Source organism: Neofelis nebulosa, chromosome 7 (assembly GCF_028018385.1).
Source record: "Neofelis nebulosa isolate mNeoNeb1 chromosome 7, mNeoNeb1.pri, whole genome shotgun sequence".
Classification (NCBI taxonomy): Eukaryota; Metazoa; Chordata; class Mammalia; order Carnivora; family Felidae; genus Neofelis; species Neofelis nebulosa.
In genome coordinates, this window is record NC_080788.1 from 59,140,925 (window position 1) to 59,167,520 (window position 26,596).

Here is a 26,596-nt window from a genome sequence, read left to right on the forward strand (position 1 = left end):
ATCATTAAATATTTATTTGGTTGAAAATAGTCAACAATTAGGATCAGCTAACAATTACTCCAACTGGCCAAACCATTTTTTGTGTACGGATACAATGTTGAATGCTCCGCTATGCTATGGCTCCAGACACCTTGGACATAATACTAAAACAAAATTTGTGAAGCTAGTCAATACTGGAAAAGCTTTGTAACTTTAAGTAATATGATCTATACTATAGTTGCAGGTAAATTATTTAAAAATCTACCCTAATAGTATTCACTAATGCTGAACTTCAGGTATACATGGATTAACAATTTGCTAACAATTTGGTTATAGGTGTTTAAACTTCCCCTGCCCCCAAACCAGCAAGCCCTTGGATATGGTACTGTGTCAGGATTGTCCTAAAAGGCGCAGAGTTTAGGCTGAAGCAAATATGCAAGCATTACTGTGAGGCACAAATAAAATCAAGTCCAGCACAGAAGAGACAAAACCAAGCATGAAGTAAGGGTACAATCTTAAGTCACCAACATAGAATGAGCATTTATAAGAGAAACTAAAAAAAATCATTACGGATACTTCCAGAGTTTCTGCAACACAGCTGTAGGGACTTTTTCTAGGGAAGAAAAATGGTTCTAAGATCAATTCTGACATGTGTGTGGAGGAGGCTCCCCACCCCCCCACCCCGTCCCACACACACCACCACACAATGCTCAGGACACAAAGTAGGTGTTCTATAGAGTTCAACTCAATTCTGAACTGTCTACCCAGAGATAGCATCAGACTCCAAAGGGACAGGGCTCAATCCCAAAAGAATACCCTCCACTTGAGAAGCCATTCACAAGCTCAAGTTAACACCTATGCTTCTGACCAACCACCTATAGACTGGAGGTTCCAAAGATCCACTCCCTGGATTTCAGATGCCAGTTCCAAGTCCAGGTTGTTAGCTGTGCTTCTTCTTAGCAACTGGCTATAAATCAGAGGTTCTCATGACCTCTACCCTTTCAGATTCAACTGATTAGCTAGAGTAGCTCACAGAACTCAGGGAAACACTTACTCACATTTACCAGTTTATTATAAAAGTATATAATAAAGGATACAGGTGGACATCCAGATGGAAGAGATGCATAGGGCAAGGTATATGGCAAGGGACATGGAGCTTCCATGCCCAGCATAGGTGTGCTACTCTCCCAGCACCTCCAGCTCTCCCAGTTCACCAACCTGGAAGCTGTCCAAACTGTCTATTTCTAAATTTTTATGGAGACTTTATTACATAGGCATGATTGATTAAGTCATCAGCCATTGGAAATCTATTCAATCTCCAGCCATTCTCCCCTCCCAAGAGGTATAAGGGTGGGACTGAAAGTCCCAACCCTACAATCCAGCCAATCAGCCCAATTCTTAGAAGACCCAGGGGCATTCCAAAATTCACCTCATTAACATGACAAAAGGTACCTTTATCTCTTTCACCACTTAAGAAATTCCAAGCCTTTTAGAAGGTCTTCACTAGAAACAGGACAAAGGCCAAATATATATTTCTTATTATAATTCATAATATCACAGGAAGGCAGCTATTAAAAGATGATATTGCTAAAAAGAAAAAAAAAAGAAATTATGGATTCATTCTTGAACTTACTTGCTGTAGCTGACAGGTCTCATGCCCAGTACCCTTATTAGCCTCCCATGGTTAAATTTTTACAACTAGTTGTTATCCAGCAATATTCTATACTTTGCCAGGCTTAACAAACAAAAAATATATAGGCAAACTACCCATAGGTGGGACAGCAACCATAAGTTGGAGAATCAAACTATTAAGTTAGAACAAGATTTCTTACAACTTTGGTACTATTGACATTCAGGTGACACTGTTTGACATAATTTTTTGTTGTGGGGTGGTCCTATTCATTGTTAGGATGTTTAGTGGCATCTCTAGCCTCTACCTGCTAGATGCCAGTAGTGTCCCCCAACTCAAGTCATGTCAATCAAAAATGTCTCTAGATGTTGCTAGATGTCCCCAAGGGACAAAGCTGCCCCCAGCTGAAAATCCCTGGATTAGAAATAGAATTTTCCATGTGGTGTTCGTGTTCTCTCTGCTTCCTTTTTTAGAGGACATACTAGGGGATTACTACTGGGGGAGGTCATGCCTATCCTTTTTGGTAATAGACTTAAAGTGTTTCCTATTGGACTGAGATCCTCAGTTCCTCAGGAGCAAATGATCAGAGGCCTCCCTTGGTTTCCTTGCTGCATTGACTTTTTCATGGGGTGGCTCATTAAAATTTTTTTTAATGTTTATTTGTTTTTGACAGAGAGAGAGACAGAGAGACAGAGCATGAGCGGGGAGGGGCAGAGAGAGAGGGAGACACAGAATCCGAAGCAGGCTCCAGGCTCTGAGCTGTCAGCACAGAGCCCGATGCAGGGCTCAAACCCACAGACGGCGAGATCATGACCTGAGCAGAAGTTGGGCACTCAACCAAATGAGCCACCCGGCACCCCAAGGGTTGGCTCATTAAAAAGATAGTTGATTTCATCAGAACAAGAAAGCAAGAGAAAAAGAGAAAATGCAAGCAAGACCAAGTCAGTCTTTTGTAACTTAATCTCTGAAGTGATATCCATCAATTTTGCCTATTCTGTTCATTAGAAGTAATGAACTAGGGCCAGCCCATACTCCGGCAGACTCACTGGGGGCCACTTTAGACGCCTGACTACACTGGGATGCAAGGGAGGTAAAAATTTTTTGAAAGTCTGCATGTCTAAAAAAGGTCTTTTTTCTACTCTCATATTTAATCAATAGTTTAAACATAGAATTCTAGGTTGAAGGTGATGGGCTGGCTCTCCTCCCCTAACCTACCTGAGGGCGAGCTGCCCTAAGAAGATAGGAAGGGGAGAGCTGGACCTGCAGGGAAGGGACACCTAACTCCTTCACAGCCCCCACTGCACAAGGAAGAGTCAGGCCTGTTCTTCTTCAGGCTCCCCGGGGGGACCTGGCCAGATGCAGAAGTAGCTGAAGATTATAGAAGAGCAGACTTAAAAGATAAAACTTAGAAGGGACAACATTTCTGATTATGTGCCAAACACTTGGAGACCCCTACAATCTGTAGAACTAGTCCTTATAGGACAAATTTTTATCGTACAAGTTGTCTGAACAATCTGCATTATAAACATAGAAAGTGAATAAAAGAACTGAGTGAAGATGAAATCAGGACATTGAAACATAAAAACAAAAAAACAAAAAAAAAAGAGAGAAAAAAATTGATGAACCTTCTGTCCAGGAACAAAACAATAAAGACATACACAGCTATGCCTAGAACCCCAATGCAGGAGGTAAAGAGCTGGATGAAGACATTTTACCTCTCACCTTTGAAGAGAAGGAAAACAATACCTAAAATCTTTATTTGAAATTTTGATTCTTATGTAAACAAAATCTACCTCTGGAAGGACCTGAAGCTGATGAAATCCCATAAACTCACTATATTCCTGTATCTTTCAAGCACTGCTGAAGTGCAGGATAAATTCTAGTGAAGAGGTCTTGAGAAAGCACTTCAAGGCACCAACTAACAAGTTCCATTGAAAAACAGCAAGAGTCAGACACTGGATCTGTGAGTGCTGCACTCAGGAAGAAACCATCAGGCAACTGAGATTCACTTCCCTTTCATGATCACTGGTGGTATGTGGACATAGTAGGGGAACACCCACCTGTTGATGAATCCATACCTGGGAAAAGAATTTGTGGGCTTCCTGCCCTATGAAGATAATGTCTGCCTTAATGAAGATAATTTTGGGTGTGTAATTTCACACTGTAATAACCGTGAAGTGGGGACTAGGGGACTAAATATGGAGTACTGTCAAGGCCAGGAGTACCATATGTCCAGTAGATTTCCATCAAAAATGAAAACTGCTTCAAGACTTTTAGAGAAACAGTCCTAAGCTCTCTACACACTCTGCTCTTCCTGTGCCTTAAATATGTGGTTGGCAAACCAGTGCCTGTTATGGCAGTATCAGTTGCATTGGGAACGATTGAGGAAGTCTGTTCTTTCACCCATCAATCACCACAACTCATATATGACAATGTAATTTCTGTCTTTTCTCAGAACAATGAAGAAAAGAGTAATGACCTGAAGGAAACTTGTCATTCTCAATTGAGAGACAAGCATGGTGTTTTTGAAATTTTTATAGATTTCCTACAAGCACTTGTTTTATGTTTAGATGGTATAGCGACATAAGTATTAGATGGAATAACTGTAACTGGCCGAGAATCTGTCCCTCTGCCATCAACAGATTTTAATTTTATTTTTGTCATTACTGTTCTTAAAAATAGCCTATCTTGGGGCACCTAGGTGGCTCAGGCAGTTAAGCATCCAACTCTTGGTTTTGGCTCAGGTCATGAAATCATGGTTTCAAGCCCCGCAGTGGGCTCTGTGCTGGCAGTGCAGAACCTGCTTGGGATTTTCTGTCTCCCTCTCTCTCTGCTCCGTGCCTCCTGGCCCCTACTCACGCTGTCTCTATCTCTCTCAAAATAAATAAATACTTTAAAAAAAAAAAAAGTCCTGGGGCGCCTCGGTGGCGCAGTCGGTTAAGCGTCCGACTTCAGCCAGGTCACGATCTCGCGGTCTGTGAGTTCGAGCCCCGCGTCAGGCTCTGGGCTGATGGCTCGGAGCCTGGAGCCTGTTTCCGATTCTGTGTCTCCCTCTCTCTCTGCCCCTCCCCCGTTCATGCTCTGTCTCTCTCTGTCCCAAAAATAAATAAAAAACGTTGAAAAAAAAAAAAATTTAAAAAAAAAAAAAAAAAAAAGTCCTATCTTTTACAAGAGTCCTTGGACAAAATCCCCACATGACAAATCTTGGATGTCTTCTTTGCAGCTAGCAGCTTCTCTGCAGTTTTGCATTCACTAATAAGGTGATGGAAAACTCTAAAACTTACCACCGATTTTGGCTTGAGGAAGCCATAAATTTGATAACCAACCTGATATTCAAATGAAACTCCCTAAGGAATTCCACAGAGCTCAGCAAGGTAACTTGGAATCTCAACTAACCTCTGAGAATTACTATAAAAGATCCCTAAGTGTTGCAGGACAAGTAATAACAGGACAAGTTATTACTCAGGAACTTAAAGATATATTCTCAGAACAACACCTCAAAGCCTGAAAATGCTTATTTTGGGTATTGTCTGTCATGGGACAGCTCAAATTCAACGTAACAGAGAGCCCCATGCTGACTGACTTGTACAGAAGTGACTTAGCCAATCCTGACACACACTCAGCCCAGCTTCCCTGTTAGAAAAGCACATAGAAACACAGAAGGAAAGAGGTAGAGCTCCCATCCACCACTTAGGAAGCCCTCCATCTGCCTGGCTTCAAGTTTCTTCCTAATGTTTATGCATTGCTGAAAGTCTTGTGTATTCTTCCTGTGATTTGTTTGAGAATGACTGCTGTGAAAACACTCAAAAGCATCTCAAAAGCATTCCTGGGGAACACTTTGACAGAATGAAGGTTAAGGAACTTGGCTTTGCCTAACATAAATGTTTTATATAAAACATTATCTGTATTTAATGGTAGACCCATATATCAATCTCTACACAAACAAGTCAGTGCTACACAAACAAGTCAGAATTGCCTACAGGTAATTGATAAACCATAAAAAAAAAATACCTTTAAAAATGCTTAAAAATAGGTTTTCTCCTATGTTTAAAATTTGAAGGCAAAGTTGTAAGGTATATGTAGGCTGTTTAATCACTGAACATCTTTTTCTATGGGCCTCTTACTGAATATATCAGCCACTTGGTTGGTTTGAGCAACCACTATTTTAATGCTCACACCTTGAAGATATATTTGTTCTTCCAGAAGACAGTATTGCAAGTACCATATTTCATTTCTGCATGATCTCCAGTTCTGACACTCTAGGACTGTTTAAAATCATTTTGGATATAACATTTATTATCACTGAAGATGAGTTATCACTTCTTTGAAGGAATAAATTTTGGGGAGGTGTGGGAGGAAAAAATAGATTTTATAAAATGTTACAAAGAAATTTACAACTGACCTTTGACTAGTTGGGTTTTTAAGTATATTGTTAAAGATCTGTAATGTACAATTAATGGAATTATCAAGGAAAGAAAAATGGTGAGCTCAATAAACAAGAGTGTCAGTGCAGGTTTTATCTTTGTTAAGTGAACCTAAAGGAACAAGTTACAGTTGAAGTTCAGATGGAAGTGACTGCCATTCTTGTTTCATATCTGGTTGTTGTATTTATTTTATTGAGTGTACACCTTTCTGAGTCTTAAGCTTTTAATCAGGTATATGTTAAACACTTCTGTTTCATGATCAAACCAGAATCAGAGGCCATGGATACTGACAATTGGTATATCTATTTTCTTCTGTCTTTTTCTGTGACTGTATCTACTTCCTCATCTTGATCTGGAAAACTTACAAAAATAAGGGGCTTGTGGTTTATCTAGGAATAATGCAGAAAATATGGCTATTATTTTTAGTGAGGAAACTCAATTTTATTTCAATCTAAATAATAAGTGAATTTTAATTTCATCTTATTTCAGTGAAATAAGCTTATTTCAATCTAAATAAAATATGGGTTTTTTTTTTCAAATTTGTTTTAAAGAAAACATTATTCCCAGATGGGTTCACTGGTGAAATCTACCAAACATTTAAGGAAGAAATCACACCAATTCTCCATAATCTCATCCTAAAAATAGAAGCAGAAGGAACACTTCCTAACTGATTCTAAGAGCAGAATTACCATGATACCAAAACCAAAGACATTACAAGAAAAAGAAACTATAGACAGACTCTCATGAATATAGATGCTAGAATATTTAACAAAATATTAGTAAACCAAATCCAATAATGTATAAAGAGAATTATATGCCATGAACAAATGGGATTTATCCCAGGTATGCAAAGTTGGTATAAGATTTGAAAATCAATTAATGTAATCCATTACATCAATAGGTTAAAAAACTTACATGATCATATCAATAGATGCAGAAAAAGTATTTGACAAAATCCCACTCCCATTCTTCATAAAATCTATCAGAAAACTAGGAATAGAGGGAAGCTTCCTCAACTTGATAACAACTAATATCATACTTAATGGTGAGAACTAGAAGATTTCCCACTAAGATCGGGAACAAGGCAAGGATGTCCCTTTCCACCTTGGCAGGGTGGAACATCACTCTGGAAGTCCTTGCTAATGCAATAGGGCAAGAAAAGGAAATAGAAGGTAAACAAATTGGGAAGGAGGAAATAAAACTGTCTTTGTTCACAAATGAAGTGATTGTCTATGTAGCAAATCTGAAAAAATCAACAGAAAAACCCCTGGAACTATTAAGCAATTATAGCAAAGATGCAGGATAAAAGATTAATACAAAAGCCAATCCCTTCTCAATTTACCAACAATGAAGTGGAATTTGAAATAAAGCAAGGTTCTAAATGGCTACACAATCATCCCAATGTCATTTATTTACTAATTCTTTTCCACATTGATTTCAAATGATGCCTGCATCATACAAAAAATTCCCATATATATTTTCAATTTTTAGACTCTCAAATACTATTTAAGTGTAGATTTCTGCATAATATACCAAACTGTTTTTACCATTGTAATTTGAAGATTAAATATCTAATTGGGTCAGTGTATTAGTAATTATTCCTGCATAGCAAATTACCCCAAAATGTAGCATCTTAAAACAACATTTATTATTTTGCACAATTTCTAGAGTTCAGGAATCTGGTAGCAGCTTAGCTGAGTAGTTTTGGCTGTCTCTTACAAGACTGCCGTAGAGGTGCTGGCTGGGGCTGCAGTCATTTCAAGGCTTGACTGGGGTTGAAGAACCCACTACTAAGCCCACTGACATTGTTGACAGACATCAGTTCCTCACTTAATGTTGGCCAGAGGTTTTAGTTCCTTGTCATGTAGGACTCTCCATAGGGCTGCTCACAACATGGCAACTTGCTTCCTCCAGGGGAGACACTGGGGAGCAGGAGGATGCCCAAGATGGCAGCCACAGTCTTTTATAACCCAATCTTGAAAATGACATACCATTACTTTCGTCATATGCTACTGGTCAGACCAACCCTGGTTTAATAGGTTTTCAGATGTAACAAATAAAAATATAGTACTCCCAGTTCAACTTGATTTTCAGATAAAAACCAAGACTTTTTATTATACCTATGTCGCACGCAATATTGAAGATACACTTATACTAAAAAATATGCATTGCTTGTCTGAAACTCAAATTTAGTTGGACATTCTATATTTTATCTGTCAACCTTACCCTGGTACAGTGTGGGAGGGGACAACATGAGGGTGTGAAAACCAGAAGACAGACAGAGATCATTAGAATCCATCTTGGAGCTTGCTACCAGAGCTAAGTCTTCCCTTATAAGTCTTTTTTTTTTTTTTTTTTCCGATCAGTTTCATGTAATTACTCTTCTAGTTGAACTGAAAATTAAGTTACCAAAAAAAAAAAGTGCAGTTATAGTTTTGGGGGGATTTCATTGAATCCATAGATCAAGGCAGTAAAAATAGACATATTTATAGCACGGAGTCTCCTGATCAAGACTTTCTACATCCTTGGGGCACCTCAGTGGCTCAGTGCTTTGAGCATCAGACTTCGGCCCCAGTCATGATCTCATGGTTCACAGAGCTTACTTTGGATCCTCTGTCCCTCTCTCTCTCTGCCCCTCCCCAGCTGGTGCTCTCGATCTCAAAAATAAGCATTTAAAAAAAAAAGACATTTTACAGGCTCTACTAAGTTTTATATTTTTATTCATCTAGATTCTGTATATTTCCTATTAGGGTTTGCTGGTATTGCTGTTTTGATTTGAGATTGTAATAATTTTACCTATAATATTTTGAACAGGTTGTGGTTTAAATATAAAAATGCTACTGATTGTTACACATTTATTTTCTAAGGTTGCCTTAGTGAATACTCCTCTTATTTCTTCTTTTTAAAGTTTATTTTGAGAAAGAGAGAGAAAAAGAGTGAGCATGCATGGGCAGCAGCGAAAGAGAGACTCACAAGTAGACTGCGCGCTGTCAATTAAGAGCCCAGGCAGGGGCTTGAACTCAAACTGTGAGATCATGATCTGAGCCGAAATCAAGAGTTGGGCGCTCAACCAAATGAGCCACCCAGGCGCCCCAAATACTCTTTAATTCTAATAACTTTTAAGTTGATTCCCTTAGGTTTTCCGGTATATTGTTTCATCTGCAAATAATAATAATTTGCCACCTCCTTTTTAATGTTTAAACCTCTTATTTTGTTCTTTTGATTGATTACACTATAAAGCAGTTATCACTTTTATGAGAAAAATTTAGGACTAGGAAGTCTTCTGAATTGGGTAAAGTAATATATCGGAAAACTATTCTACACATTTTATTATTTAAATTGAGATATAAATGTGCTATGCTGTTTCCAAACTACCTTCCCCAAATGCTTAGAACCAAAACTTGCGACATTAAAAGCTTCCCAGAATTTTTGTTTGTTTAAATATCCCATATCTGCATTGCAACAGAGTCTGCCTTCCAGACAGTATCCTGACTTTTTCCTTACTTAACATTTCAGGCAAAATGTTCAAGGAGGACTTTTCACAGTACTTTAGACATGTCACTTCCCAAAGAATTTACTACATAATAAGCTTTGGATCCGAATCACACTTGTAAAGATAAACAAGAGCAGAGTCCTTTGAAAATCCAGAATATAGGCCACAGCACAAAAACAACATAACCTAAGAGGAGAAGGAAAGACAAGGAAATGAGAGACTCAGCTCTCAGGGGAATGCTACATCCTTTGCCAGGCATTGGCTCCCATTCTTTATTTTTGGCTCCCATCTTTAACAAGAGTTGTTAACAATCTCTTGAGCATTAGGAGTGTCAGGTTTCTTTCCCATGAACCACTTAGGAGTAGCAGTCTGGTGGAAAGGGGAAGCTACAGGACTTGTCTTTTTTTTTTTTTTTTTTTTTTTTTTTTTTTTTTAGTGTTTATTTACTTTTGAGCGAGAGAGACAGACAGAGCTGAGCAGGGGGAGGGGGAGGGGCAGAGAGAGAGGGAGACATAGAATCTGAAGCAGGCTCCAGACTCCGAGCTGTCAGCACAGAGCCCTGACATGGGGCTAGAATTCACGAAAGATGAGATCATGACCTGAGCCAAAGTTGGATGCTTAACCGACTGAGCCACAGGCACCCCGCTACAAGACTTGTCTTGACTTCATGTTGCTTCTGCATAGTAAGCACGCTGTTTTTACTTAGATCGCATGCTACACAATGATAAAAATAACATGTTTTCTAAATATGCTTTTATTTGTAATTCATAAACATTTTTCTTTTTATGTATTAATTATGATTCTGGAGGAGGGTTGCAAGGTTTATGAAAATTGGTGGGGGGAGCTAAAGCTCTCCTAGGCTACTCCTTTGTGTTACCAAGACTGTAAAATAGCACTCTTCTTTTTTTTTGTTTGTTTATTTTAAGAGAAAGAGAGAGAGCACACACATAAGCAGGGGAAGGGCAGAGAGAAAGGGAGAGAGAGAATATCCCAAGCAGGCTCTATGCTGTCAGCACAGAGTCCGACATGGGGCTTGATCCCACAAACCCTGAGCCAAGAATCAAGAGTTGGACACTTCACCAACTGAGCCATCCACGCGCCCTTATAATAGCACTGTTCTAAACTGTATACAAGTATGAAGCTTAAAAAGATATAATTCTCACTTTCAAAAAAGCACAGTCCAAAGGTGCAAGCAAATAGGTACAGAGAAAATGCGGAGTGAACAAAGAAGGTGAGTGAGGTAACTGAGGATTATAAGTACAGTACAGAATACTCAACCTCTTAGGTGCAAATGAAAACACTGATGTCGAGATCTAAGATTGATTTTTAAGCTCTGCCTTAACTCTGTGTTGATGATGGCAAAATATTCCTGTGCAGTGGAGGATAAGAAAAAGGAAGGAGATGTGCTTTTTTCTAACATAACCCAGTGATACGATCCTAAGCCATGATGAGCCTGGAGAGGCACCCACTCCCACAGTTTATTATGTAACAGCTTTTTGGGAAATAGGTAATAGGAGGTATTTTGAGTCCTATGGAGAGTTCAACTAAGGTCTGAAAACTGGAAAATGATCCAGATGGAGTGGCTTCAATCCAACACGTATTTATTGAGTACATATGTATCAGGCACTATGTTGGGGACAAGACATGGTCTCTATCTTCCAGTCAAGGGAAGAAGTTTTCACCTCTGTCATCTCAGAATCACACTCAGGATCTTACCTGCACATAGCAACCTGAGAGGATCCATCAAAATAAGTGGTCTTGCATTTCTAGAAGCTTCTTGTCCTTAAGATGTGTCCTCCATCTGAACAGAATACAAAAAACAAAATGTAAAATGTGCTGCCTTGTTCTCCTTAACTCTCAAATACCCAGCCCGGGGTGGGGGAGGGACCACTAAAAATTTAAGCTGATTTTGCTATTGCTCCATAGAAGGAAAGAGTTAACAGCAATTTTTAACTTAATGAATGCCAAGTGTGAACTAATTTGAACCAAATATGCCAGTCCAAGCCATTCTGTTGGGCAGTAGATTGGAGCAAACTCCATCGTAGCCTGGTTAAGTGACGTCCACCAGAACCCAAATGCCTGGGGAGGAGCAATTTAATTAACATTCTACACTGAACTCTTGATTCTTATCCATCATCCTGTCCTCCAAAACTTCTCTCCCTGCAAGTCTGCACCCAAGAAAATGTCAACCTGTGCACCCAGCCACTTGCTCAATCCAGAGACGTTAATGCATCTGCTCTCTGACCTCCCACATCCAAGTCCTATCAAGTCTACCTCCAACATATCTTGAATCCATCTACTTTTCTTTCTCCTAACACCATCCTACTCCAAGTCATCTATATCTCCCACCTACAAAACTGGTGTTACTTCCACCTTGACCTCTATCAAATTCCTCTGCTAGAGATGTGATTTGATTTAACTTGTTTTTTGGATATTTCTCCTCTCAGAATGTAAGCTCCATGAAGACGAAGACAATGTCTGATTTTCTCCCCTGGGTTATTGCTAATGCCTAGCATATAGTAGGTGTCAATAAAACTTGTTGAGGGGCACTTGGGTGGCTCAGTCGGTTGAGCATCCGACTCTTGATTTCAGCTCAAGTCATGATCCCAGGGTCATGGGATCAAGCCCCCAGTAGGGCTGGGTGCTGAGTGTGGAGCCTGTTTAAGATTCTCTCTCTTTCCTTCTGCCCCTCTTCCCTGATTGTGTGCTCTCGCTCTCTCTCTCAAATAAAAATTTAAAAATAAATAAAAATAAAACTTGTTGAGAGAATGAACGCATGAATGTTTTGTAGAATCCCTTCATGACAGAAGTCCTCTTCTCTAAAACAGTTACAGCTCAGAGTCCATTCTCTTAAAAGTCTTTTTTCCCATCAGAGCCTCATGGAACCAATTCTTCAGAGAACTGAATCTTTTTTCTTCTTTCAGGCTGATTGTATGGTGACCTTTTAGCAGAGCCTTTTAGGAAGAAATCAGAGTAAGAGCTCTGATAGAGCATGACTAAGGAAATAACCCAGGCTCTTTTCTAAAGCTTTGGAAAGAAGCAGAGAAATTTTATAGACAAAAACACCCTCTTAGAAATAGAGCCTTTGAGACAATACTGCCATCTGGTGGCAATAATCTTAATCTGCAGGCAGCCAAAAGAACTCTGCCTTTGTCTAAAGTTTTCTGACATTTTACAACCATGGTTTGTTTTTGTTTATGTTTTTTTTTCTGGTGTTTCTCTTTTATTTTATTTTATTTTATTTTATTTTAATTTTATTTTATTTTATTTATTTTCAATATATGAAGTTTATTGTCAAATTGGTTTCCATACAACACCCAGTGCTCATCCCAAAAGGTGCCCTCCTCCATACCCATCACCCACCCTTCCCTCCCTCCCACCCCCCATAAACCCTCAGTTTGTTCTCAGTTTTTAAGAGTCTCTTATGCTTTGGCTCTCTTCCACTCTAACCTCTTTTTTTTTTTTTTTTTTTTTCCTTCCCCTGCCCCATGGGTTTCTATTAAGTTTCTCAGGATCCACATAAGAGTGAAACCATATGGTATCTTTCTCTGTATGGCTTATTTCACTTAGCATCACAGTCTCCTACAACCGTGGTTTTAACCCTGGTATGAATCTCCTTTGATCCATCACAACTTCTATTCTGGAAATTTATGCCTTCAAGTTCTAGGAAATTTCCTTGAATTATTTCTTTGATGTTTTTCTCCTCACCATTTTCCCTGTTCTTGTTTTGTTTGGAATTCCTGTAACTTGGATATTAAATCTCCAGAATTGATCTTTTTTAACTTTCTTATCCTTTTTCTTCCACTTTCCTATGTGTTTTCTTGTAGGTTTTTCTTTTTTTTCTTTTTTGGTGTTTATTTTTGAGAGAGAGAGAGCAAGAAATAGAGACAGAGCACGAGTGGGTAAGGAGCAGAGAGACAGAGGGAGGCACAGAATCTGAAAGAGGCTCCAGGCTCTGAGCTGTCAGCACAGAGCCTGATGCAGGGCTCAAACTTACAAGCAGTGAGATCACGACCTGAGCAGAAGTTGGACACTAAACTGACTGAGCCACCCAGGTGCCCCTGTACTACTTTTTAAGAAGTGATGATTTTGGCTCCAAAAAAGTATTGCTGAAAATCCTGTTGATAAAATTAAACTTGAGTTTATTCCTACTGAGGGAGAGCACTAACTGGACAGTCTACTAGTAGCCTCTCAGAGGGGGAAGAGCAAAGTTGAGATATTTGTGAGGTTCCGAAGACTGGTTTAAGGCGGGTGTTTCAACGCTACCACTTGATTAGGATTGAACAAAGATAATAGTTAGGGATGGAGGACACAGCAGGGATTTTGAGATGGGATCAGAGTCTTGAGGGATAAACTGTCACCTGATGCTACAGGTTAGCTAACCCGTTTGGTGTTCATTTAAATGGGCTTCCTGGGCAAGGAAATTCCCAGAACAAAGTTATTTCTATCTTTATTGCCCTGTGAAAGAGTTTCTTGTAATAGTAAAGTTCTGTTGGCGACAAGATTGAAACAGAAGTTTTATAAATGTAAACAGTAAGTTGTGTTAGCCTAGCCGGTTTCAGTTCTGAGGGGTCTCCTCACCTTGCGTTTTCCTTACTTTTTGTTGACTTTTTCGCTGCTACTATATTATTTTCAATTTTACAAACATATTTTTTTCTTCTGAATGTTCCTTTTGAATATGTTCTTTCCTTTGTGGGACAAGGAGATCTACAAGGATAGACAATAGGGTTTCTTAAACAAGTTTTCCTACCAACTTCACTGCCTCTAGTTTCTCTGCGTTCTTTTTTGTTCATTTTGGTCTCTTGCATGCTGCAGGCTTTCCTTGATTGCCTGAGGGTAAGCCTTGGCTATTTAAGAGAGGAAGACCAATAGCAGGGGTGAGGCAGGATAGGAGGTTGGGTTGGTCAGTGTAGGATGATCTTATTAGGATTGCAGGATTTTGCCCTTCTGGGCCTACCAAATTTCCCCAGTGAGGAAATCATCCAATCACCTGTGGACGGAGGCAGGTATGGAGTAAGCCTGGCTGCCAGCACTCTCAGAGCTGAGATGAAGAGGAGACTGATATGTCTCACCATCTAATGCTGACTTCCACGTAATTCCCATTTTCAGTACAGTATCCCTGTCCTCAGCTACCCCTCATATTTTTTCTCACTCACACTCCTCCTTTCAGAGGTACCTAGTACCTCTAATGCCTAAGCTGTCCTGTGGGTTCTGAGAATTGGCTTGCTCTGGCTTCCCTACTAACAGCTTAGTGAGTTTCTACTCTGCAAAGTCAGGTCCCACACTTCTTCCTGCTTTACGGCTTCCAAAATGTGGTTGCTGTCATCTGTTCACCAAAAACTTATGCATTCTGAGCTTACTGTCTTTTTAGAGGACTTTGGATAAGCAGCAGAGTTAAATAAATGTGTTCATTTGATCACATTTAAGTAGGAGTCTGCATTATATTCCTAAGGCCCCCTCTAATTCTGAATTCTCCTATTTTAAGTGCATTTTCATTGAAGCAAGAGTAACATAGTTGGGAATGATAACTGAAACAAGTACCACTCAGGAATCTCATGTCCAAATTGATTAGGAGAAGACAGATAATTTTTCTTTTCAGTAATCAATCTGGGGAGGCTCAAAGGCAAAATTTGAGGAACTATTTATATGATAAGAAATGCACATCTTGGGGTGCCTGGCTGGCTCAGTTGGTTAAATGTCTGACTTCAGCTCAGGTCCTGATCTCACAGTTTTGTGAGTTCAAGACCTGTGTTGGGCTCTGTGCCGACAGCTGAGAGCCTGGAGCCTGCTTCAGATTCTGTGTCTCCCTCTCTCTGCCCTTCCCCTGCTTGCTCTCTCTCTCAAGAATAAACATTAAAAAAAAATTTTTAAATGCACATTTTGACACAGAGTAGATGAAATAATCTTTCAATAACTGAACCTGAAACCTTATTATACATTTTAAGAGGAGCAGGGGTGGAAGAGAAGTTGAGGAGGTCTGCAGTCTCGTTCTTGATCCAGAGTGCAATAGCAACCTACCATCAGGCTTTAGGTAGTGAGATAGTAGGAGAAAGGCAGTGAAAGGAAAGATGTAGGAAACTTTGGTATCAGCTGGAAAGATAACTGAAGGAGGAAGAGACAATAGCCAAAAAACAAGGTTTTTTTGTTTTTGTTTTTGTTTTTTAAGAAACAGGAAAGTCAGTCTTCTAAAATTCATAGAGAATAGCATGGAGCCTGATTAGCCAAAACAATACTGAGACACAAGAACAAAGAACAAAGTTGGAGGACTCCCCTCCCAATTTCAAAACTTCCTACATGGCTACAGTAATCTAAAAACTGTGTGGTACTGGCATAAGGACAGACAAAAAGACCAATGAAATGTAACTGAGAATCCAGAGATAAACCCATACATTTATGGCCAGTTGATTTTCAACAAAGATGCCAAGACCATTCAATGAGGAAAGAATAGTTATCCATACTGCTACCTCATACAATATACAAAAATTAACTAAAAATGGATCAACAACCTAAATATAAAACTCTTAGGAAAAAACATATGGGTAAATCTTCACAACTTTGGATTCTGAATGGATTCTTAGATAGGACATCAAAAGCACAAGCAAGAAAAAAAGATAAATTAGACTTCATCAAAATTAAGGACATTATCAGAAAAATGCAAAGATAGGCCCTAATAGATCTAAAGAATCAGGCCTATCTCATGCCTTAAAGACCTACCTTGGAGGCATTGTATCCCATAGGGACATTAGGTCTCCTTCAGGATTTCATTACAAACTACATGATTCACCTCTTTACAAAAATAAATAGAAGGAGAGAGAGAGAGAGAGAGAGAGAGAGAGAGAAATAAAAGAAAGAGAAAGAAAGACAGACAAATGTTAAAAGATGACCCGCAGGATAGGAGAAAAGTATTTGCAAATCACATATCTGATAAAGGCTCTAGTGTTCAGAATATATTAAGAACTGTTACAACTCAACCACAAAAAGATAAGCAACCAAAAGTAAAAATGTGCCAAGAACTTGAATAAACATTTCTTCAAAGACGTTATACCAATGGCCAGCAAGCACAGGAAAAGATGCTCAGCATCTTTGATCATTACGGAAATGCAAATGAAAACCACAATGAAATACCACTCTAAGCCCACTAGTGTGACTATTTTTAAAATAGAAAAGTGTTGACGAGGATCAGGAGAAATTAGAACCCTTGTGCGCTGCTGGTAGAAATGTAAATAGGGCAACTGCTATGAAAAACACTTTGAGGGTTCCTCAAAAAGTTAAGCATAGATTTACCATATGACCCAGCAATCCCACTCTTATGTATATACCCAGAAGTGAAAACAGGGGCTCAAACAAGTAGACGTACATACATTTTTTCATACTAGCATTACTCACAACAGCCAAAAGGTGGAATCAGTCCAGATGTCCTTTATATATATACACACACATACATATATGGTGGAATTTTACTTGGTCATAAAAAGGAATGAAGTACTGATACATTCTACAATGTGGAGGAACCTCAAAAACACTAGGCTTGGGGCGCCTAGGTGGCTCAGTCAGTTAAGCATTCAACTCTTGATTTCAGCTCAGGTCATGATCTCATGGTCTGTGAGTTCAGGTCCCACATTGGACTCCACACTAACAGTACAGAACCTGCTTGAGATTCTTTCTTTCTCCTCCACCACTCTCTCTCTCTCTCAAAAATAAACAAACATTAAAAAAAAAAAAACCACTAGGCTTAGTTACTGGAAGAAACCCAACCCTAAACACCACTTACTATATGATTTTCCTTACATGAAATATCCAGAACAGGTAAATCTATAAAGACAGAAAGTAATTTTGTAGTAGCTAGAGACTTGGGATAGGGAAGAGTGAGGAGCAACCATGGGTACAGAGTTTTCTTTGGGGATAACGAAAAGGTTTTGGAACTTGATAGAGATGGTAATTTAACACCATGAATGTTCTAAGTATCAGTGAATTATATATTTAAAATGGTTAATTTTGTTATGTGAATCTCATCTCAATTATTTTTTAATGTTTTGTTTATTTTTGAGAGAGAGCATGAGCAGGGGAGGAGCAGAGAGGGGAACAGAAGATCCCAAGTGGGCTCTGTGCTGACAGCAGTCATGAACTGTGAGATCATGACCTGAGCCGAAGTCAGAGGCTCAACCAACTGAGCCACCCAGGCCCCCTCTCACCTCAATTTTTAAAAAAATTGAATGGAGATGCTGAAGGACCCATCAAAAAAGCCTTAGGAGCAAGACAAAAAGACCAAAAAACAAACAAACAAAAAAAGTGAAACAAATACAAATATAAAGCAAAAACAAAACAAGAAGGCATAAAACAGAATTTCTCCTTATAAACAATGATGGATGTGAACATTCTTAGCTCAAAAAAAGGGGACAGAGTATACATAATCATAAAAGAAGCAAATGAGAGAATTTTCTAATTAGCAGAGCTCTGGGAATGCTGGTTGGATAGGTGAGATATCTAATTATCATTTTAAGTTCATTAAGATACTAAAGGGCAATAAACCTAAGTGGGATAGATACAAGGAAGAACCCCTGCTTTTCTGAGAACTTAAGAATTTGAAGGAGATAGCTCAGATTGGTTTGAAATTGGATACAGAGTAGACTAGAAAAGAAAAACGATTGCACTAAGGATCAGGACTTACAGAGATATAATGTAAGACAGGAAGATAGTGAATGCCTAACAGAGACTATTAAAGCTTTAAGAAATACACCATCTAAGTAATTTGAGAGGAAACCTGAATTGTATCACAATTATACATATGTGTATACAATGCACAGCATATACATATACTGTAGTACATGTGTTTTCAAGCTCCAGGAGTTGAACTGCAAGAGACAGGAAAATCTGAGGATTAATTAAGCTGTAATCTAACATCTTATTCTCAGGAAATAGTATCAAAAGGTTAGGGTAATGAGTGTATAAAGGTATGCATATGAATGTTCATTGCAGCATTGATTATCTTAGCAAAATAACTGATTCAAAGTAAACATTCACTAGTATGGGAATGGATAATTTATGGTAACCATACAATGAAATATTATGAAGACATTAAAAAGGGTGAGGTAGATTTTTATATATTGGTTTAGAAAGAGGTCTAAAACATAATGAAGCGGGGGGAAAGGAGATTGTAAAGCAATATATGGAGGTTTCCATTTTTGTGAAACCAAAGAAAACAAAAAGCCCCAAGGAATAAAATTCTATATATGTCTGTGTTAGCCTAGAAGAAAAATCTAGAAGACTGCACACCCAACTGTAAACAGTAGTTACCTCAGGTGATAATGGCTGGGAGACTGTACTTAACATAAGTAAAGTCCTTAGAACAGTGTCTGGCCCATAGTTGGTGTTCATTATGTGTTAACCACTATCATTTTTCTTTTATATAGTTTGATATTGAATTACTAAAAGGGATTATTTTTGTAATGAAAAAAAAAAACACAATGTTCACAGAATGACAGAAAAACAAATGGTCAAAAACATATGAAAAGATGCCCAGTCTCATTAAGAATCAAGAAAATACAAGTTAAAATAACAGTATCAGGGCACCTGGGTGACTTAGTCATTTAAGCATCCAACTCTTGATTTCAGCTCAGGTCATGATCTCACAGTTTGTGCGATTAAGGCCTGCATTGGGCTCTGTGCTGACAATGCAGAACCTGCTTGGGATTCTCTCTCTCTCTCTCTCTCTCTCTCTCTCTCTCTCTCTCTCTGTCTCTCTCTCTCTCTCCTCCCTCCCTCCCCCACTCATGCACGCTCTCTGTCAAAATAAAGAAATAAACATTTAAAAAATAACAGTATTGGGGTGCCTGGGTGGCTCAGTTTGTTGAGTGTCCAACTTTGGCTCAGGTCATGATCTCACAGGTCGTGAGTTTGGGCCCTGCATTGGGCTCTGTGCTGACAGGTTAGAGCCTGGAGCCTGCTTCAAATTCTGTGTCTCCCTCTCTTTCTGCCCCTCCCCAGTTCATGCTCATGTGTGTGTGCTCTCTCTCTCAAAAGTAAATAAACATTAAAAAAAGAATAACAGTATCATTTCCTGCCCATCAGATTGGCAAAAAAGGAAAAGGTTTATAACATCCATTTTGGTGAAAATTTGACTAAACCAGCATTATCACACACAAGAATATCAATTTGCATCATACCTACCAAAGTTTAAAATATGTATATCCTGTGATCCAGCAATTTCACTTATAGATATCAAACCTAAAGATATAGTTGCCATACATACAAAGTGATATGCATAAGGATATTCACTGCTTAGCAGTGAAAAACTGTAAATAGGCTAATGTCCACCAGTGAAATGAAGGCGAATGGAATTATGCAATCATTTAAAAAAGATCTCTATATATCAACATGGAAAATTCTCTAAGAAGTGAAAAAAGTTAGTATCATATCTGTGCCAGTCATCAGTTATTGTCCCTCGGCTCCAAATCTATCCTTCATTGCCCTGTTTTGTGATACTAGATAATTTCATTTTTCCTTTGCCAGCTGATGGTTTTAAGCTGTATCACTAGGGGGTGCTAGAGGGACACTGCAGGAAGAAGGGGGATTCTCTTCCTGGTTCCTGGATGCTTTCCTTGTTTTTGTTTTTTCCTTTGTATTAGAAGAACGCCCAGTGATGCTTGCCTACCATCAAGTTTCAACAGCACGACAATCAGGCAGCTTCCCAGTGAGTTTCAACAGAATTCTTGTGACTTCGCATTTAATTCTGCCAGCATTAACCTTGTGAGCAGTTTCCTGGAATCTCAGTGGTTTTCTGGAGAGTTTGTCAGCACTCCAACTCAGCAGTCCAGCCCAGTTTCCTGCATTCCAGTCTCAATGCGCAGCAATTCATCAAATTTCATCATCCACTGACATCACCTGTCATACACTCTTCCATAAAGTCCAATTATTAGTCTTGGAGGAAAGGGGCCTCTTCCAAATTCGTTCCTTCCTTGAGCACATTGCCTCAACCTTAGAAGCTGTGGCTGCTCCCTATATCTGCTACTGTATTGTTTTAGAGTTCTTTTTACCCCTTAGTAGTTAATCCCATTACTAGTTAATAATTCTTTATATTAAATTTTCCCTGTTTAACGTGTGGTTTCTGTTTCCTGACTGAGATCCTAGCTGATACAACATCTCATTTATATTTTAAAAAACTGTGTGTGTGTGTACATACTTATGTAAATATATAGATGACACAGAAAATACCAAATTATTATCAGTGATTATTACAGGAAAATGAATGGAATTACAAGTATAGGATAAAAGAAGATTTTCTCAGGGCACCTGGGTGGCTCAGTTGGTTAAGCATCTGACTTCAGCTCAGGTCATGATCTCATGGTTCATGGGTTCGAGCCCCACATGGGCTCTGTGCTGACAGCTCAGAGCCTGGAGCCTGCTTCAGATTCTGTGTCTCCCTCTCTCTCTGCCCCTCCCCTGTTCACACTGTCTCTCTCTGTCTCTCAAATAAATAAATGTAAAAAAAATTTTTTTTTAAAAAAAAACTAAAAGAGGATTGTCTCATTTACTCTATATACTTCTCATTTTAATTTTTTATAGTAAGCATTAATTCAGGTATTATATAATTCAAAACAACTACATATGTATTTAGTATATAAAATACATATATCATGCCAATTTCTAGGGATTAAAACATGGTATTAGAGGACTGCTTCATGACTGAGGGTTGCTCTTGGAGAGATTAACTATAAACAGAAAAGATGATACATTGGGATGTATGGCTGGCTCAGTCAGTAACGCATGTGACACTTGATCTCGAAGTTGTAGGTCTGAGCTCCATGCTGGGTATAGAGATTGAAAATAAAATCTTTGGGGAAAAAAAGTGACAAATTATAAAAAGGCAATGACTAGTGTGAAAAAGACAAATTCTAAGTGCTAAGGATTTGAGATTACTGCATAATTTTATGAGATGCCACAAATTATGGCACTGCTCACAGGGTCAAGGGTTGCACATGCAGGAAAAATGGCAATAGGAAGATAACCAACTCCAGTTTCATGGTATCAGTAAGCAGAAGTTAGTACAGAGAGTCTAAGATGATCATTTGTAGGTTTAGAGCTTGCCTAAGCCACTCCTAAAACCTGGAGGCCTCGAGGTTAGGGGAAGGCAATAGAGTAAGCCCTGAAGTGCCAGCAACTGTCATCCCAATGATTTCCAGCTTTATTTCTCAACTTCTTCCAACCCCTGCCTAATTGCCAATTCCAGAGAAGCCATGGCAAAATCTACTGCCACAGTCAGAGCTGTAAAGTCAGCATTCCCTAACTTAACAGGGAACCCAAAATATAAATTTCTCTTAAGATGGGAGTGTTTTTTTTATAGAACCAAAATAAGGGAATGAGCTCAAGGTAGTGAAGTAGACTTACATGCTATTCATATACAGTATAGATAACTGAACTTGCAAAACATATAAAGAGTTTTAGACTTAAAAAATGGAAACTGTAGTGTGATTCAAGAAAAAAAAAAAAAAAAAAAAAGCATTCAGCCTGAATTGGAATCACAGTCCTAGCACTATCTAGGATTTCTTTTTACTCAAATTAATTGAGCTTTAAAGTCAGATTCCTTGGGATGAAATCCCAGCTCTATCACACATTAGCAGGTTAATCACTCTTAGCCTGTTTTTTTATTTATATAAAGAGGACGAAAGTACCTACACCCTATGTTTTTGAAGAATATATAGAAGATATGCACAGTACCTGGTACTTACTAAGGTCTCAATACTGTCACTTTCACTCACTTTTTGAGTCTCAAGGGTTTTTATTCGTTTTACCTAAAAATGAGAGGTCCCTGCTAGATTATCTCAAAAGCCCCATTCCTGTTTTACCACTCTATATAAATCTACAGATCAAGGATAGGTTTCTTAGGTGGAGGTGGGATGGAGGGAGGTACTACTAGAGAAAACAGTTTAAATGAAAGTCAATGAAAGTTTTATCAGAAAGGTGGCAAATAATTCAGTAGAAACTGTCTTCAGGGAGTTTATGTCAGAGAATGCGTCACAGGAGTCAAAGTGCCAGGTATCCTGTAAAGGCAGAGGTAAGAAGAGAGATGCCTTTCTCAAAACTGGAGGATGTAAAGGTGATCTCATAGTAACTCAGAGGATAAATCTGCTGATCTGGTTGTGTAAGCCCAGTCCTTTGAGAAGACTGACAAGCCCACACAGAGGGGCTAAGGATAACTCCCTGTATCATTCACCTCTTAAAGGGCCAGACATCATCTCTGCACTCAAATTAATTTGCGTGCCAACTAATACAAAAGGAGTGGCTAACTTGGTGATAGAGGGGCCCAGACAACAGCTGTCTTTCAACACACCTCCAGGCTTTGCTTTACTGCCCCATTCGGGGTGAACCCCTAGGGCATCTCATACTGGGGGGGGGGGGGGTCGGCGGGGGGCTATCTTACTCTTCCCCTTACCCGGTGTCCGCCCCGCATTCTCCTTTCCTTGTCCCTAAGTCTGCTCACCGCGCCTCTCCCCCCACCTCCCTCCTTCCTCCTCCCCATTTCTCTGGCCCCTCCCATGCTCCTACTCTCTTTTTCTCTCCGCTCCCCCCCCCCCCCATTGCTTCCTATTTCTCATCTCCGACGGTCACATCTCCCCTCTTTCCCGTTTCTATCCCTTTTCCCCCTCCCCGTTGTTGCTGTTTTCCCGCGCTCACCCTTCTCTAGCCGACCGCCGCTCGCGGACCCAAGCGGAAATTTAAAGGCGGAGTAGCCTACAGCGCAGAGGCGGGCCCAAGGTGGGTGGACGTCCCGATTCTCCCGCCCCCTGAAGGCGGATCCCGAGAGCGATTGGTCCCCACGGTACACCTCCCAGGACGGGCAGCTCTTCCCACCACAGCGTGTCCAGACCATTTCCGCCCCTCACTGGGAAAGGCCCGCTTCCACACCCCATTCTTGCTAACTCGGAGGTGGGGTTCCTGGTGGGGTTTTGCCCGGTTCAGCTGTACCTCTTACAACTTTTCAGTCTATTGTGCAGGCGGCGTTTCTAGGATCTATGGTATTTCTTTACTGCCGCCGAGGTTTTCTTTGAATAGAAGGCAGTCAGAATTAGAAAGTCGGTCCTCCCTCTCTCTCCAGTGTCTTCCGTGTTCACTGCGTGTTGGCCACATTTGTAAAGCCCAACAAACTGATTCGTAACCGCGGGCTGAGCTCCATGATAATAATAGTAGCTAATACTCCAAACTTACTGTGCGACAGCTACTATTATAGACGTTTTGTAAGAATTGGCTCCTTTCTCTGTAAGGTAGATGTGTATTATCCCCGTTTTACAGATGAGGCAACCAAGTTACAGAGAGGTTAAGTATCTTCCTCGAGACCAGCTCTTAATGCAGCTAAAAAGTGGCAGTTAGGATTAGAACCATGTAGACTCCGCTAAGCCAAACCCACTGTAATAACTGCTTCTGGGACCCTAGAATAAATCCCGCTGCAACTCAAGAAGCAACTTTTGAGACTTACCTCTTCCTCTGAATCAGGTCTAGAAAACATGGAGGAGGAAGGGTGAGGATGGGGAAGGCCAAGAGATTCTTTGTTTTGGCTCTATGTTCTCTGAATTGTTTGGTGAATTGGAGGATAAGGTGGATTCATTACGTGGATATACAGTGTATGGATATCCTTTTGAAATCATTCTTTAAAGGTAACTTACTAAAATATTAAGGGGTAAAAACTATTAAATGATCTTTTATTAAAATGGGAAAAACATAGTAAAGAGTTTTAAGGAACAGGATATTCTTTAGGGGGTTGTAAATAGTATTTTTGTTTCTGTATTAATATTTAAAGAGATATATAGTAGCTGTGCAAATGTTGGGGCAGGGGGGAGGCTTGCCCATTAAGTTTATATGTACCTTTCAAATGATTGAGTAGTCACATAATAGTCACATAAATCTCAGCTCACTTGTCGAAATTCCAGAAGCAGAGCTTTTCTCCACAAGTACTATTACTCATCATACCACATTACATCATATAATTTATAGAATGACTTCCAGGAACAAAAATGTCAAAAATTTTTTTGATATGATATTTATCATTTCAAAAATAAGTTCAGGGAAAGTCCATAGACAATTTCAAATATTATTATTCAGTAAGTTTTCCTTATTAAGATACAGTGAACAAGATAAACATTTTTATTAAAGATCTTGGTAAGTTGATTGTAGAGCAGGAATTTAGTTAGCTTTACCAATAAAAAGGTAGTCTGAATAAGGAATGGTGCAGAAATGGATCAGTCTTAGGCACAGTAGTCTACTTAACCACTGAACTCATTTCCACTTACGGACTAGAAAATGATGGTGATCTTTGGAGAATACTGAAATGAAAAGGCAGAGGAATACATAGCCATTCAATTAATACAGAGCAACAAAACTGTGTCAATAATGTTATGTAGCCAGAGGGGAAGCCTTCAGCAATGACTAAGTGAGTAAAAAATGTATTTTTCCTTTCATACCTCAAGTTACACCAGTAAGGAACTTTGGAAGATGTGTTAGGAGAACTAGTTTCTTTCCTGTCTTCTTCCATGCTTCATACTTAACTCTGCCGCTGTTGGGAAACTCACTCCTCAAGCTTTGTAGCGATTAGGTTCATGCTTTGCCAAGTAATTTCTTTGTGTGCCTCCATCATAAAAGTTGAGTTAGGTATCCTCAGGTCTCTTTACTTTTGAGGGAGAGAAGATAGAGACTGAGGCTTAATGTCTAGTATTGATGGATTGGGTAAAAGTTCTTCCTTCAGATTCTGAATATTAATGGCCTTCCTTATGGAGACATAGGCAAATAGTTAATTCTGGTTCTGAAGGAAGTGATTAAGAAACACTGCATTTTTTTTAAAGTTTATTTATTTTCAGAGAGAGACAGAGAGCATGCAAGGGAGGGGCAGAGAGAGAGGGAGAGAGAGAATCCCAAGCAGGCTCTGCATTGTCAGTGAGGAATCTAACTCAGGGCTCGAACCCACGAACCACAAGATCATGACCTGAGCTGAAATCAAGAGTCAGATTCTCAACCGACAGCCACCCAGGCTCCCTGAAACACTGCATTTTGTTCATTTGGGCATAATATACATGAACAATGTGACTATAACTCACTGTGAACAAAATGGTTATTTTTATATTATTCTTTTACTACATTTGGCCCTAATTTTGACACAGAGCCACAATAGGATCAACAGAAGAAAAAAAGAAAAAGAAAAAAAAAAAAAGGCCAGCTCAAGATTATCCAGCTCAGAATTCTAAAAATGGACCAAAAGGACTGAATTGGAGAACTAGATTGCCTTCCCTGATGTTAACTTGGAAATTCAATAGGATAGCATCCTATAACTTTACCTGTATAGAGCCAGGATAGTGAACATGATACCTCTATTGTGACTGTCATTTATTTGCTCTTGGCTCAAAAATCTACATCTTCAGCTCTGATTTCCTATCCTGAACTCTAAACTGCAATGGTCTTTATCTCTACCTGGATGCCCTGGGTATCTCACAAGCATCTCCAGTCCCACCTGTCCAAAACTGAATTAACTCATCTCCTCCCTCACCCACCCCAGAACGATGCTTTGGTGAATGAATAGTACCCCTTTAGACTCAAGCCAAAATTAGAGAACATTCCAGATCTTTTCCTCCCTCACCCTTCCTTCTCACTCATCTAATTAGTGGCCAATCATACCTGGTCAATTCTACTTGGTTCAATGTATCAGGCACCTACATCCTTATAAACAATTAATACTGGTTGTCTTAGGTCTAGTTCCCTAGCAGGAGAGTCTAGAAGAGGATTTGGGATGCATGTGATCTTTTGAGGGAATGAGTTTCAAGAAAAACCTACTACAAGGGAGGGATAGAACCAGACTAGGGAAAGGAAAAGAGCCCGACAAGCAGGTAGTCTCAGGTAAAATCTAGTTTGGCCTGATCCACAGGTAAGGTACTTGAAGCATTAACCACACAGCAGAATTATGCCCCTTAAGGCAAGGGGGTCAATCTCTTATGCCACTCTAGCAGTCATTGACTGAAGGCAGTCGTTGGCAGGGGGTGGGCATCATAGTTTGTTTTCTGGGTGAGGTGGCTGCAGTCAGTGGTGGGTAAT

At 39.4% G+C, this 26,596-nt stretch overlaps 1 protein-coding gene, 1 long non-coding RNA gene and 1 pseudogene across 6 annotated transcripts in view; all 3 read left to right on the plus strand.

Annotated features, from left to right (window-relative positions):
* Positions 1-1,889: 1,889 nt before the first annotated feature.
* LOC131517919 (52 kDa repressor of the inhibitor of the protein kinase-like) lies at positions 1,890-4,217 on the plus strand (annotated as a pseudogene).
* Positions 4,218-10,049: 5,832 nt separating this feature from the next.
* On the plus strand, positions 10,050-21,019 carry LOC131516627 (uncharacterized). Its single transcript, XR_009264180.1, has 2 exons — positions 10,050-10,209; positions 20,152-21,019. It is a non-coding gene; the product is annotated as an uncharacterized LOC131516627 (long non-coding RNA).
* A 2,222-nt stretch (positions 21,020-23,241) lies between these two features.
* The window catches only part of LOC131516620 (uncharacterized), a 43,660-nt gene continuing 40,305 nt past the window's right edge, over positions 23,242-26,596 (plus strand). The window contains exon 1 of one of the 5 annotated variants that reach the window (XR_009264177.1): positions 23,242-23,342. Coding sequence is in view for 4 of the 5 variants with exons in the window: in XM_058737876.1 (XP_058593859.1) it covers positions 24,045-24,174 (130 nt within the window). In the remaining variant the exon portion in view is untranslated. Of the gene's footprint in view, positions 23,343-23,886; positions 24,175-26,596 lie in introns of those variants that run through there. The other 4 variants (XM_058737876.1, XM_058737878.1, XM_058737877.1 and 1 more) reach the window with 4 other exon arrangements.